This window comes from Pygoscelis adeliae, unplaced genomic scaffold (assembly GCF_000699105.1).
Source record: "Pygoscelis adeliae isolate BGI_AS28 unplaced genomic scaffold, ASM69910v1 Scaffold286, whole genome shotgun sequence".
Classification (NCBI taxonomy): domain Eukaryota; kingdom Metazoa; phylum Chordata; class Aves; order Sphenisciformes; family Spheniscidae; genus Pygoscelis; species Pygoscelis adeliae.
Window position 1 is genome coordinate 8,832,062 of NW_008825076.1, and position 16,181 is coordinate 8,848,242.

The 16,181-nt window shown below is 37.7% G+C and overlaps 1 protein-coding gene across 1 annotated transcript; it reads right to left on the reverse strand.

Annotated features, from left to right (window-relative positions):
• Window positions 1-256: 256 nt before the first annotated feature.
• On the reverse strand, window positions 257-15,798 carry YTHDF1 (YTH domain family, member 1). The gene is made up of 4 exons (XM_009326809.1): window positions 15,734-15,798; window positions 14,162-14,241; window positions 8,014-9,540; window positions 257-1,741 (listed from the first exon to the last, which is right to left on the reverse strand). The coding sequence occupies exons 1-4, from the start codon at window positions 15,768-15,770 to the stop codon at window positions 1,715-1,717; spliced, it is 1,671 nt and encodes a 556-aa protein (XP_009325084.1). The 5' UTR covers window positions 15,771-15,798; the 3' UTR covers window positions 257-1,714.
• Window positions 15,799-16,181: the final 383 nt, after the last annotated feature.

Genomic DNA, 16,181 nt, shown 5'->3' on the forward strand with positions numbered 1-16,181 from the left:
GAAGTTCTCTACCGTACAAAGAGAAAGGAAAGTACAAGTGACAGCCACTGTACACGCATGTGTTTCCTTTGAGGCATGGTAACGTTCAAAGCAGCTTAAATGTCCTCTGTAAAGTCCTGTGAAACCCTTCTGCAATCATGAAGTTATTCAATCAAAACACACCTCAAATTAGACTTAATTCACGAGTCAGCACAAAGGGCGATTATAACATAGGAAGACAACTGAAAGTAGGGAAAAAATGAAAATGACATCAAACTTGCTAAATATGTATTGTTTATTAAGGCTTGTATTCTCCTAGAGGAAAAAGTTAATCTGATGCTGTCCATTACCCCTTACAGGCAGTAACAGTCCAGAGACAGAGTTATACGTTCTAAATACAAGTCTAAATGATACAGATTAAACTTTATTTAAATTGGAGGTCCTTTTGGAGTAAATAGTATTCAGAAGATACTTGCTTTCTAATATAGTAAAAGATCCTCTACAATAAACACGTGCAGATTCAGTGTGCTAGAGCAGCGGACATGAGCACCATTTCCATGCTTAATTGGAACTCCAGTTGGTGACAGGTTCTCCGACGGTCCCCTCACTCCACAAAAACATGACAGCAAATTCAGTTTCTTAAAACAGGTTTTTTTACTCATCCAACAGAAAAAAATTAGACATACACACTGTCAATTTTAAACATCTGAGGCATAATCCATCATATTATCCGTACTATTAGTTCCTACGTTAAAGCTCAGCATTATTGGTATAAAAACTTTAAATGGCATTAGGATTTGGGGGGTGGGAGGGAGTAATGAAGGGAAGGATTAAAAATGATCTGCAATTAACTAATAACACCGGAAAGCTGAAACAGGTTTAAACACATTGTCCAAAACCCCTGCAATGTTGATAGCATCACATTATTATTTAATTAAGCTACAAAAACCGTAAAGCAGAATTATGGCTGAGAGAAAGCATCTCGCTCACTCTCGGCAGGATATGGTATAACAAATGCACACTGAAGCACTGGTTAACAGAACGTGAAAGGGAAGTATTTTCCAGAGAAACAATTTCACTGACAATTTGATTTTTCTACTAGACAGAAAAAACCAACATGGCGCATTAGCAATTTTAAAAGTGTAATTGTACAGATAAATAAAGAGGCATAGCAGCTGCAGAAAGTGATCAGAAATTTAGTTTTTTCATTTCAAAATTCTGAAGTGCAGTATCTTAAAAGTTTTTTAAATGACAAAAATCAATGCGTGGTTTCTTACTTCCGCCATAAAGAAAAAGGGTTTGGGAGGAGGATAAAGGAAGATTTGTGATGTATTCTCCATAATCTCTATATCTGGCTAGGAACGTAATTTGTGCCAAAATAAAGTCTTTGGGAAGCACTGACACTTTAGTATGCTCATGTATAGGTCCACATTAGGTTAATATAACTGTTTACCAACTTAAAAAAATAAAAACAGACACACCTTTATTAATGATTTCTACAGAATTTTACATAGAAAAAAAGATACAAATTAATGCAGATCCACTTGGGCAAAAATAAACTACAATGTACTTAAAGAGGCGACAACTTAATTTCCCCTGCACGAGAAGATATATTGGAGCTGAAAGCTTTAGTTTGTCCTGATGCCAGGATACAGCACCAGTACACTTAAATTTTGTTTCTCATAGTCGAATTTAATATCAGTTCTAGTATATATATCAAACTGTATGTTTATTCTTATTGTTTGTTTCGATTCTGACGTTCCTGCAAAGAGAAAAAAGTTAAAAGTTAAGAAAGTTTTTAGTCAAATGAACAAGCAAAAAGTTTTTAGTAATATAACAGCCCTAATGTGATCCCAATTACACACTTCATTAAAACATTGCTGCTACATTTTATAAATATATTGTATGTATCTGCCAAGCCCAAGGACTTGATAACTTAATATTAAAGTGCAGCTTCAAGTGGAACAGCTCAATGACTACCTGCCCAGTCACTTCAAACTGACAGCAGATGAAGGCCATACTACGAAAGGTATGGAATATCAACATTCCCAAGCAGAAAGAGGACCTGCAATATTCTACTTCCTGGATTATTTTAGCTACTGCAGTAGTGGCACAACCAATACAAGAGCATAAAGGAGACGATAGATTAGTGAACTTCACAGAACCGGTATAATTTTGAAGCGCTCAAATGATTTCAGAGTTTAGTCACATTCAATAAAAGTAGGATTTGAGCTCTCTAGAAATTCTGTTCCTAATCCTTCTCATCTGTTCAGCTATTCTGGGAGGCACTGTGAAATACCTGACAAGACGGGGGGGAACAAAACAAAACATCATCAGGTGGAAGAACAGTTATGTGCTTTTGCATGGTCTGATAAAACCCAGCACGGCTAGACTGAACAACCCAAGAATTTCTAAAAGCGTTCTAGTACAGAAGCCAGTAGGCTCTTCGAAGTCTCTCTCAAGAGTTTCTGCTAACCACAAATACTGAAAACAGATAAAGGTAATCTAAGGGATACCTGCAGGCATCCCTCAACTGCTGCAGGTCACCATCTAACTTGTGCTCTCCCAGCAGCAGTCATGCCTCTGCTGCGATGTAGAGCAGAGGCTCTGCACAGGGCTTACGCAGACAAGTTGAACAACGCAGTAACAAAAACGGGGGGACTTTTTCAATAACTGTTTCAGGTGCCCCGTAAGTTGCAGAACATGCAGAAGACAGCAAGACAAGCTGAATAAAATATGCTGCTGTATCTTTAGGCCAGTGCATTTTTCCAGCTAAGACACCATGCAGACTGAATAGAAAGGGCTCAGCCTTACTGTTTGCCATGTCACCCTAATGGTGTTTAAAACAGACTGTATACTGCAAGACAGGCATGTAAAGATGACTGTGTACTGTACTTGAATGCACCAATATGGCACCAAATCCTCTTTCAAGCAAGAAAATTGTGAAATAGCCTAAGCATAAACAACAGTCAACTCCTAAACTAACGCCTTCAGATTTTACTTCTTTTGTGGAATCTTTCTGTATAAAATTCATCTCAGAATTGTTTCTGTTGCGATGTAAAGCTTATTTGTAAATATACCAAACATTATAAATGTAACAGACTATATTTGCTACTTCAGCTGGTCACAGCATAAAATCAGAAGAGTTCGGGGTTTTTTTTAATGGAATATATTGATTTCTGCCTCCAGGCAGAATAATATTAATATTTCCATTTTCATAATAAAATTAAGTCAAAGTCTAGTATAAATTCTTAATCTATGATTTAAGACAGAAGATAGCAAAATTGTTTTACCAAATGAACAAAACAGACTGTATAAAGTGGTGGGTTGTTTTTTTTTAAAAAAAATCTATATTTCCCCTATCTTTTAGCTGCTGACTTATTATGAACTGCCAATGAAAGTCATTTTTTAGTGGTAGAGCATCAGAACGTATTAGGTGGTCTACGTTCTTAATGGAAAGGACTTATGGCTGCCTGACATTTCAATCAAAAGGTGGTTAGAAAGAATCCAAGACTGAATCACATCAACCCCATTCTCAGGCTTCCAAAGAAGTAGTTCCATCCTACTTCCATTTCTAAGGTGGCAAATCCCCTTCACTCTGCTTCACTGCCCTGCCATGCTCATCAGCCCATTCTTTCCCATTGCCACCGTACATAACTTATTTTTAGTTTTCTATGTAGTCATCGACTGACCCTTATAATCCCACTTTCTTTAAAAGTTTAATTCTTCCATTCTCATGGACTAGTCCCACATAAATAGAAGACAGGCTATCACCTGAGACTTCTACCTGGTATCTATAAAGTATGCTCATGGCATTCAGAGACTCAGCTCAGGCTTTATAATTCAGTAAAAAGTGCTATTTATTGAGCAAGTTATTAAGCAGTTCCTCCTACCTTGCTGATTGCTTTCTCTCTCAGGGGCTAATCTGAGTCTTCCTTTTAAAAAGTGTCTGAAACCATATAAACTGATGGGGAGGAAACTGGTGCAACAATTCTTCGTGCTCTTGAGCATGGCTGCTTTTTAGAAGCTCTAACTCTCAAATTCTCTTCCTTACTGCTATTTAGCACTACTGCAAGCAAGAACAAGCAGTTTTGTAAGCAACTAACAAAGCTCTGTTCATTTTGGTTCTGAAGATCCATCCGGAGCCTTCATAGTTTCTCTTTGCCAGGGGAATTCTCTGATACCTCACAGGGGAGCTCCTGTTGCATACTTCTCCTTCGTGGCATTAATATGTATAGCCTTCAGACACAGGAAAAACAGGTTTTCACAAAACCTGCAGAAGCTTCCATTTTGGAGACACTCATCCCTGTCAAACTTCTGTTCCCTTCACCTCAGCCTGAAGTAGCTGTCAACCTTCCTACTAAACTTTATTTGTTAAGGTCAGTGGGATGAAAGCATTCATCTTCTGACACAAAAATATAAACGTTATCTTTATATCAGGAAACACAATTAGTATTAATCTTAAAATAGAGATGTTTTTTAACTAGTTTTGATGGAAGGACAATATTCCATCCTTAAAAGTTCTGTGTCAATGAATGTGTTCACAGAAAGCACTCTGAAAGGAAATACTTACACAATGCTAGAAGAAAATGAGTATTTCTAAGTGCCAACATGCACTAGCTAACACTTTGCAATATTTAATCACCCAAAAGGAGAAACAGTAAGCTTAGTGATTCAAGAGCTTTCTGAGATAAAACTACTCAGCTCTTCCAGGACAACACCAAGGTGTAGACCTTGGAATAGCTGAGCGCCTTGACACAGCTCAGAGGTGACAGCACAGCAGTCCAGTCCAGTCACTACGACCATCTAGTTAAATACAGATCTATGAAGACGAACTGCTGACAGTAGATCAACCCATCTGTCCTACCACATGAGATGCAAATAAAAAATACCAAAGTTTGCAACGTTTATTTTCTTTACAAGCTTTTTAACTTTGGAAGACAATTTTGTTAAGACTATGCAAGCACGTTTATAGGAAATATTAATAATTAATGACACAATATACTGTATTTTCTTTTTAAAGAAGTTCTCTCGCACATGCTGCAACTTTTTTACGTTTTAAAAGCATGAGCTTTGATATAGAAGTTGCTCTCTTTGTGGACACTGTAGTGGCCCTGGAAACTGACTGAGAAATGCTAGGAGGGTCTGGAGGGATTTCATGCCACTCACTTTCTTGCTATTTCATTCCAGACACCAATGTCCTCCTATTACTCCTGTCCCAGGATCTGGGTCACCATACCGGGCTTAAGTAGTTTATTACTATGGCAAATCAAAAGCTGGACTTACACCTCAGCATGAATAAATCTTCCCTCAATTCTAGATGATGACACAGTCCTTAAGCAATGCTGGTGACACTGATGAATCTTTGGCACTTCAGAGAATTTCACCCAGCATCATACCTGCCTAATCCACATTTGGTGATTTGGTTCCTAGGTCAGTTAAACTCAGAGAGCACACACTGGCACTTACACTGCCCACGTTAGTTAAGGAAACACTGGCTAGCAACAAACTGTAATCGTCTAAAGAAAAGAACTGAAATACTAGTGGCTTGCGTTGTACAGATTACATGAACTTCTTCTTCCCTACTAAATATTTGTGTACAAATGACATTAAAGCATTCAAGCCCTCCATGTGGAGATTTTTTAAGAATTCTAGCCCTTTGTAATCACAACAGTGGTGAAATGGAAGCACAACATTTCAACAAGGAATTTTACTGCTAAGCAGAGTATAATGAATCAAAAACACAGCAACCTGAAAACCAATTAAGATGGCACATATACAACGAACATCTGAAAATGTCAATTAGGTTGTAAGATTCCTTAACTGGCAATAAGATTCTTCAAAAATTACTGTCATAGGAAGGTTAACTTTGCATAACAGGAAGGCTTCAACTTCAATAGCACAAACTTCTCAACAATAAGAAGTTTAAGTGTGTACATATCCTGCAAAAAAACTCTTCTAGCAATCAGTTGGGCTTCTAAAATTCATTTAGTCGATGACAGGGAAAATGTTAACTTTCCAGACAATAGCTTTATAGAATGCAACCCGACAAGCAGTATCTCATTTTTCATTCCCTGTCAATCTGCTTTACCTTTCTAGCACTATCATCTTCCTCAGTGTGCTTCAATTGTCTGTATATTGTCCTATTTTCTAAGCTTTTCAGAGGAATCTAAGAAATGTTAAATTACACTTCAGAGTTTATTTTCTGAATCGTCATACAAGCTAGAGCCTCAGTTTTAAATGAGGCAGAAAAAATGCATTATTTTGAAAACCTGATCCTGTTATAAAGCAGCGACCTGAGTAAGAATATTGTATCAGCACTTGAACTGAAAGTGGGAAATAGCTGTGTATCTGAAAACAACCCAAAGCGGGATCAGCCCAATAGTTGAACATCAGTCCCCTGAGCTACTACAAAGCAAAGGAAGTTCAGTGTTCAGTACGCAGCCACCTGGATCTTCTCAGGCCAGTAAGTTAACTGTTCAAGACTAGCTCTCCTATCACTTTCCCAGTACTCTCACTCCTCGAACATGCACGTTATTCTCCCCTCCAGACTTGGCAGAAAATCACAGGGAGACTCAGCATTAAAAAAAAACCCAAAACAATCACCCCTGTACACTGTAAGCACTGGACAAAGGAACCGAGGCCTTTTGACTTATTCAAGATTCTCTCCTACATAAGGGAACACCTCTCCAAGATACAGGTTGCATTAAATATTGAACTGCTAATTGTCTAGTGAAGGAATGAAGTGTTGAAGTAAAGGCTTTTAGCCTGTGGAACCCCACAGGGAGCACACAAGAAAAACTTCAACTCTTAAGCTCTCCTTCCCCGCTGCGTTGAGGTATGCTATGCACATCGTATCTGATGGCTAGGAAAAGTTGAGCTACAAAGTTCTTAAGACACTGATCTCCTTTTCTCTCATAATTTAAGGGTACATTCTATGAAGAGAGCTTAAAGCAATTTTATCGGCATTTTTAAATGGCAATAAAACCTTTAAATGGCAACTTCAATTTAAGCGCCAGGAACATGCATTAAGTCTTTGCTTCAAAAACATTTTGAAGCCAAGTGTGAGCTGCACTAAACTAGCCTGTCAAATAAATGCTTTATTTGATATGCTACACAAAAAAAGTCTATGAAACACTACCAGTATCAAGCAACTTCAAGCGTTACTTAGCTAGCGACTACTAGCTCGTGATAGTAGTAGTGACTACTACATCCCGACACCTATTATTTTGTCAGTCCGTTACTTCTAGACTGCCTAATTAGAGAAAGGCATTCTTGAAACTGAGGTCACGGGATGGATAGGGACAGATGTCTCTTGCGGTAGAGTTAGAGCCATGAAAGCGTATGTAAGTTTTTACTACACTTTCCCAGTTGCTGCCCAAATTTCTCTTACTACATCTTCACTCAAAACTTCAAGAATTAGTAGACAGATTAGACCTGGGAATGGAAAACCTTTATTTACCCAAATAATAATACATGTGACTTCAGCAGCAGAAACGCAATCTTTCTAGCACTATTCCAGCAATTTTATGTAACTCTTTTCCAGAGAGATCAACTGAACAAACAAGATCAGGCTTCTTGCTCTTAAAAGGTGAGGTACAAATTTCAAATGCCAACACAGGTATAAATTTTGATAGCCCGGTTCCAGTCAAACAGTGTTAAAACACCTCATATTTATAAGGCAAAAAACTTAAGTGGCAATCATTGGCAGAATCCAATTCTGAAACAGAAACTATTTTCTAGTTTATTAACGATTTTAAGATAAAAAAATAAATCAAACTCCAAAAAACTGGATATGATGTCCTTTACCTGCATTACTGCTTAACTTTCTGCTTTGAAACCCATTAGCTATGAAATTGTCACAGACAAATAAGCATCAGTTTGTTTTTTGTGTTGCTAAACACACATAAAACCATCAAGTTGAGATATATTAAAAACATTTTGAATTCCTACTTACATTTTTTCCACCATAGCAGCCTTCACATTTCATTTTCCCCATATCTGTGTATAAAATAAATTTTTTAATAAGTTTACCTTCCGCACCACCTCCTCCTCTTCTTGGCGCTTTTCATAATGAGAAAAGTCATCAAAGATGGAGGTCGTGTGCTTGTAAGTAGCAATAATTTTAAGCACTTGTTTTGCTTTTTCTAAGGGCACCTCCTGTGTATCACGGGAGTTTGTAACGGGTTTGTTGTCATTGTTCTCCAGCCTGATGTGTCGGAGCTGGTTGTTGGGCACATCCTTCACAAAGATCCACTTGACGTCAAATTTCCCCTTCCACTTGTCCTGAGACCAGACACCCGCACTGGTGCCATAGTCCACAGGCGATTTCATCTCTGCTACTCCACAGAAGTGTCCACTGCCATTGACACTGAATAGCAAGTAGACTGGACCCTTGCTATTCATGGACCGAAAAGCACTGTCCAGGCGTTTGTTGCCGTGTTCCGTACTACACCAAATAGAATACTTAATGGAACGATGAATATCATCCTCAGAATAGCTCTTTATTATGAACACACGTCCATTTTTAAGGTTCCATTCAAAATCTTTAGGGTTATAGCTGTGAGCAGCTTTCAGTTTTTCAAGAACAGGATGGGACTCGCCACTTGGAAGAGGGTTAGGCTGGGTACTGCCAGCTGAGCTGCTGTCGTTACCAGTTCCTCCACTTTGGCCAAAAGCTGCATTTCTGTTGCGAGGAGCTACCCAGCGGTTTTGGGGTGGCTGCTGAGGGGTCTGATACTGCGGCTGAGTCAATGGAGGAGGTTGAGTTGGAAGAGGCTGAACAATTTGTTGCTGTGGCTGCGGGACAGACTGAGGAGAAGGTATCTGTTGGGGGGCAGGAACTTTTGCCACAGGACCCTTATTGTCCCAAGTACCTATGTCCATATTATGCTTTATAGGTGGAGGAGGCAATGCTCCTCCAATTACAGGTCCAGTTTTTGTTTTCATTTTAGGCTGTGGTTTCGCAGGCTTGCTAGCTATAGCAGCCCAAGAAGTTGGTTTAGATACTGGCAAGTTTACGTTAGATCCACCATTACCAGAGAGGGCACCTGTCATCCCAGCACTGTTGACAACAGAACCTACTGTTTTCACCGCAGAGGTTGTAACATCTCCACCAATCTTAAGTCCAACCATTCCCTGTTCAATACTGTTCATTCCAGGAGCTTTATTTAATGTATCATTATGAAATCCTGTTTGTCCATCCACAATGGTACCGCCCAGTGAACTAGGCGGGTAGCTGTAACTGCTCCCATATGCTGAACTTTGAGTCTGCTGTCCTTGGGATCCACTTGTTCCCCAAGCCGAGAAGGCAGGGTTTTCAGGGAAAAAGTTAAAACGGTGTTGATAGATATTATTTCCCAGACCCCCAGGCTGTCCAAAAACAGCATCGTGCATAAAATGATGATCTCCATTACTGAGCTGTCCATAGGTGGTGAGATACGGGATAGGAGGATCTCCTCCTGTAGACCATGGTGCTTCACTGAGAGAATAGGGGAACCCAATAGATGGTGGATAATAACTGGACAGATAAGGATCAGTCATTGATGGATAGCTACTGTTCTGTTAAGAGAAAAAAAGAAAGGTAACTTCAGATATAAAAAACCCCTTCATGTATAAACAGCCACAACACTGTTCATCGCCAAGTAGAAAAGAACAATAGAGACAAGGTAATTTAATTTCTAATTACAGATCTTAGTTCACACTCCAAGAAAGATTCAGGGCTGAAATGCAGTATCTGGGTATTTGTAACACACCCCACGACTAGTGGCTCACCATGAGGTTAGTACTTAAGACTTAACCTACAATGAGGTTAGCACTCAAGACTTCGAAACCATGTAAGTTTGTTTACATTACTAAGGGTATTTCGTGGCTTCTTCTAGAATTATTTAATCTACCAATACCCCAGAATATTTCAAGGAACTTACATAACAATATATTTTGTGTCTCTCAGAACTAAGGATATTTAGTATTTCTGGATCGCTACATGGGAGAAGTTTTAGATGAAATTACTTTAATATGACAGCACATATAACAGAAAATATGACTACAGTCCTCATTATGGAATTGTTTTGAGGGGCCAGCAGTCCCTGACAAGCAACACATACCTGAAGTGGTAAAACATGCAACATAGACAGGACACAGCGAGATCACACGCTAAGAAGCATGCCAAGTTTGCTGTAAGCAGACCTAACAACTACAAACTGAAATTAAGGTGACTGGTATACTAGAGACAAATATATGCAAATATGGCATGTGATATATGCCATCCAAACTGTTTCAGAAAGACCCTATTCAGCCTTTTGCACAAGTCTCTTCCTCCCTCAGTAGTAAAGTTACAAATGTACAAAACTGTTTCTGACTGTCCTTCCAAACGGGCCACCTTTTCCGCTCTATGAAATAAGAGACTGACCGGTTATAAACCAGCAGACCCTCTTTGAAATTCTAGCTTTTCCTCCCTTTCAACTGCTTCTTAGACCAAGCTGAGAAGCCTTTCCTTCCACTCTAAATCTTCTGCTGACACCCGATTTTGAAGCATTCCGTATGTTTCCCATATTCAACAATGCAAAAGAACAAATACAGAATATTCTAAAGTAGGTTTTATTCCTGTTTAAATAAACTTGAAGCATATATATTGGAGACCTTCCAAGCTGACACTAACTGTAATTACCAGTGAGAGGGAGGGAAGGTCAACATCTCCTGTTAATGAGTCAAAGAGTAGCAAGCCTTTCCTTATTCATGGAGAAAGATTATTTTAAGAAGAGGAACTAAGATTTCTTTCAAACTGCAAGATTTCAAACTTAAAAAAAAAAATCTGCAAAATCAGCAAAACTGCACTGGAACTTCAGTCATTTTTTCAAAAATCAGATTATTTCTCAGCTCATTCAAAAAATGAAGTAAAAAAATTCCTTGCTGAAGATAAGCATAATACCCAACTTATACAGAAAGTCACTTGTGTTGCTCCTTTTTCAACAACTCCCTCCCATGACACCCCAAAGCCAGAGTAATTCAATAGCCTTGCTTTCCATATACAGAATGATACTATAAAATGCCTCCAAGACTTACACACAGTACTGCAATCACCTCTGAGATTTAAACAGCCTAAATCCAGTGTTATTGATTCAAAAGAAATAATTTCTGCTACTGTTCATGCTGCCTTTATTTATGTGCAAAGTCTATCATTAACAAGAGGTACACAACCCACCTTCCTATGAGAAGATCCTCTAAAATGCATTAAATTTTCTGAGATTCCCAAGCTAAAACAATCAATATTTAGCATATGAAAACATCATTTTTCTGAAAGACTTCACTTTGAGGCTGCTATATGTTATATCTCAAAGTGTAATATTAAGAAAAATGTAAAAACAAATGCAGATGAAAGGGAGAAGACATAAACAGTTCTTTAGAGATACTTATATTCTTATATTCTACAGGTTTAGAATTTATTAAGACCGAAAACAGTAAGCCTAGAGAAAGCAGGTGCTTTGTCCTAAAATATTTCTGCTAAAGGATTCTAGACAATTCCTGAGACTGTCACCTCCTGTCACACAGCCTGTAAAGTTTCCACAAGGATTCTAACAAGATTAAAGGAAAGTTTCAGCAGACATGCTTACAAAACATTCAATCTGTTTTGACTGGCTTTATGCCAGAGTGTGTAAAAGAAACCCTGACAGAAGTCCTTCACTGCAACAGCAGTACATTTATTTCAACAAACTTATCCTTGACCTTTCTGTATCCTTCCCTATTTTTTTTTTTAACTAAAAAAAACCCCAAACCCAACCATTCTGTTAATCAGGAAGGGAATCCTTTTGTCTCCCCAAGTACGCTGCTTGCTACTACTTCCCTGCTACTTATGAATAATCTTTTGCTTCTGGATGACATTACATGGGGGATGCTTTTCCTGCTTTGAGTATAACTTTATATAGGAATACTCTACTTCACTCAGTTCCCTTTAAAAGTACTTTTAGCGTGCTTTATAACAAAAGGCTATTGCATCTCAAATTTGATCTGTATTAACTAACTACTGCTACTTGGATACTAGAACTTTTATGGAAAGAAAAGAAGGCACCACTACTTCGGAGCAGTTTTCAACAGAAAGATGAAAGACATTTATATTTTATTTGATTATAACACATACTCAATACTCATTTTAAAGACTAATTTGTATTTTTAATATATGAAATTAACACAATATTACCAACCTACATTTGATCTTTGATGTGAAATATATTGTTGTATCAGCTGGGGTTTTAATTTCTTAAAGTATTTTAAAATATCCAGTTGGTTTCAAATTTTTTTGTAAGTCACATATTTTGCAGTGATTTCAAAAGGCTGAATAAATCTGACTGGATAACTGGATAATAAAGCTTTGTTCAGAAACATGGCTGTCTTCAGTACAAAATCTCACAGTCCTAATTACTGCTACTGTCACTTTCTACTTAAAATTGTAAGACGACCTACACAATTGTTTCTTGTAGCATGCCAATTTCTTACTGCAGCAAATAAACTGGTCAATGGAGCTATGCTTTCATGTAAGAAAACTTTATTAGAATTATGGAAATTCCAACAGTCATAGCAATTTTTCCATTTAAACCTAATAATGGGGCTTGTTGACAGCTAAGACAAATTTCCTAGAATTAAACTATAATAGATGGCTCTACATTTTTTCTATATGAGGTCTAATGTTCAGTGTATTTCACATTACAAAAACATATCTCGGTTTTAAGTAATTAAAAATTACATACAGATGTGACGAAGTAGAATTTTAAAAAATTGGAGGAAGGTGAAAACATCAGTTTCTTTCAAAACTAATTTTACTTCCTTTTTCCCCCCACAAATTTCCTGCTTTTATCCCTGCTACAGTACATTAATTCCAGAGAAGAGCAAATGCTTCCCATTAAATCATTTTAACCTCGTTTAAGTCTGGAGAACACGTCTATGTTGCAGAGGACTAGGAAGCTTAGCTTGGGAGCCGGAACCCACACAGTGCAGAGCTCAGAAGACAATTCACGTTATCATATATACACTTGTCCTGACTCCCACAGTGCTATGTCTCGATTGCTTCCAGGATGGAAATGAGCTCAAGCATATCTACACTGTGCTGAAGTTTGCACCCTTCCCGAAAGCTGCTATGATCCAAAACAAACTCGTAACACAGCTCCATCTATCCGACTGCCCTAACAAGAATGTTTAATACACAGTACATGAATTGATACTGTTTGTTCTCGTGTTCAAGAGAGAGCAATTCACAATTTCCACAAATGAAACAGAACAGCACGATATGCTATTTTTTTTTTTTAGCATGTAGAATAATTTTCTTTTGCAAGCAAGTTCAGTGATGTCACCAATATTAACAGTGGCATCTATCAGCTTCAGGCTGATTTATAAATTTCCCTTGTAAGACATAATACCTAGCCTTTCTGCCAAGAAATAATAATGTACCTTGGTAGGTCGGTCTCTGAAATGGTATTTTTTTTACATTTGTGAAAGAAAACTTTTTGCATCTCCAGTTTCTATACGTTTTGTCCGCTTTAAAGATTTGAATGTTAAGTCAAAAATTACTTCAATTAAAAGATATTTTCAATTATAATGGTATTTAAGTCACGGATGTTGATTTAATATACATTATAATGAACTGGATTATATTAAGAGTTTACATTACAGTGCCTTACTCTTAAAATAACACATTTTTAATTCTTAAGATATTTCGGAGGACATGAAAGAACAATATTTGCTGACATGTAAAAAGCAAGTGGGGCAGCTCTACAAGCTATCTAGAAAGCATCAAAACCAAATTTCAACTATGCTAATTTCTAGGATTATACAAATTATACAAATCAGGAGAGTCCAAAAGCAGAACCTTCAGACTCCCACATGCAACTCATCTATCAAAGAACTGTAAGATCAAATAGTCTGTCCAACCGTATCAATAACCTGCAATTTGAAGAGCAATCAGCAGACACTGGTCGGAGCATTAACTTCATTTTCACTTGTGACCATCTGGATATGCAGAGTAATATTAGCTTTGTGAGCACAAATGCTAGTTGTATTACCGAGTAACACAATATGCTAGTCATTTCTTTTTCCATTTCTATTTAAGGAATTTGCTCCCTCAACACAATCCCATAAATTGAGCGCCAACAGCATGCCTAAGAAAAAAAAACTAAGTTAAAAATACACTAACCTGATTTGACTGCCCAGAAAGGTAAGGTTCAAAATCGTTGTCGTGAACTGTATCCTTCTGATGTAACGAACCATTTTGTACTAGAAGAAAAAGGTTACAACATATCACAATACTGCTTAGTAGCATTTCAGCAGAGTTCCACCCTATGTCACTTTATGAAAAGTCATATTTCTTCTTCACAGATGAAGACTCATAAGAAGACCGAGGGATAATATTTTTCCCCAAAATGGTTTCTCTTTATATTATTGCTTATAAAACTAAATTTGAGTAAATTAAAAAATAAAATACTCTACAGTCAAGAGTGAATAGACAACTCATGTGAATTACCTCTGACCAAAAAAATAATTATCGATAAGAATTTTGTGAAAAATATTGGGAAACAGCATCTATTGTTCTGGTCCATAATTAGAACTCTGAGAAACTAATTCACAGCTCTCCCAGCATGTGTTATTCACTGCTTGCTTAAGTTAAGTTGGCTAAAGTAAGACGAGGTGAGGTTACTGCTAAGCGCCTAGATATCCTGACATTTTCAGGAAAATTTAAGTCTCAACTTCCTCATGTGTAAAAGAGAAATATCTGCCATAATCAAAGGCCTACTTAAGCATAAATTAGTGTGAAAAGCATTCAAAACCTATTACTGACAGATATACAAAACAAAAACTGTTATTAGGTCACTTCAAATAATTTTGTTTGCTTTAAATTTAAGAAAACAAGGTCAAACACATTATGTGCTAGTTGCTTTATTTGCTTATTTCATAGAACAGCTAAACTAAACTAAAAGTAACACTACACCAAATAGCATGTTTAGCAAACAAGTTTGGGAATTTACCAGAACATTTCTGCAAAGTTTGTCAGGGAGAGTAGAGGTAAAAGAGTATTTACAAACATAGGAAATAGTGTCAAACTTTCTGTAACTAGAGGTAGCTGGATTTTTAAGGCAGGCTAAGTTATATTAAAAAGCATTTATGAGTTGAATATTGTTAGTTTCTAAGCCTAAACAGTTACACACTTATTAGCAATCACAGTAATCATCAAGGTATTTTCTTAGATGACTTGTTATTAAATTTAATTTCAAATGAAGCATGGGAGTTGTCATAAAAAGCTTATTATCAGAAGTTCACTATTTTTTATTTTAAATTCCTTAAATAATTAAGTTTGCAGGCCTATATATGACAGCCAGAACATATATCAGTCAACAGCAGACCAGTAACACAACTGTATTCAACATAGCAGGAAAAGACTATGCGAAAGTATGTAAAAATATACATTGAATAGGCATATCCTTGTGACTTTATGTGGAAATCTGCTTTATTTTAAGGAAACGAAGAGCATTATTATGGTTAGTACTAACAGATAGTCCTTCCCACTGTAAACGCAGTAGCATTAAGTGGGATGCAACAAGCTCGTATGAATAACAGTTTATGTTATTTTTGAAACAAAGCACAGCTTCCTTTGTTCCAGATGTTATCCATACGGACTAAGAGCAATACCCTTCTGCTCACCTACAGGTACCTGCACAATTCATCTGTTACAATAACAACTTAAACGACCAGATCTCAGCACGATCCTCACCTTTATTATCCTGTCCTTTCGGTCTCTGGGAAGCCATGGCACATGATGGGGCAAAGGAAAAGGAAAAAAAAAGGGGAAATAAAAAAGTTAATTTTAGAAAAACGCTTATATTGCCACTGCAAAACACACAGCTTTTGAGGAGGAATAAGAGGCTCAGAAAAATGGCCAACAACTTATCAGGGCTTGTTTGAACTGGGGTTGAGGAGTATGTTTCACGTATCATCCAGCACTGGCCTTCCTTAGAAATGGCCACGGCTCTCGAGAGGCAGCGGGAACGTGCTGTGCCCACGGGGGAAGTTAACGAGAGAGATCAAGCTCCAGAGAAGCCGGGAGGGAGAGGAAAAGCCTCCTCCCGGGCCGGACGCAGGCACCGGCCTGCACGGGAAACCCCCCGCCCCCGGGTGGGGAGGAGGCAGGCCCCGCGCTTCGCTTCGCCACTTACCTGAGG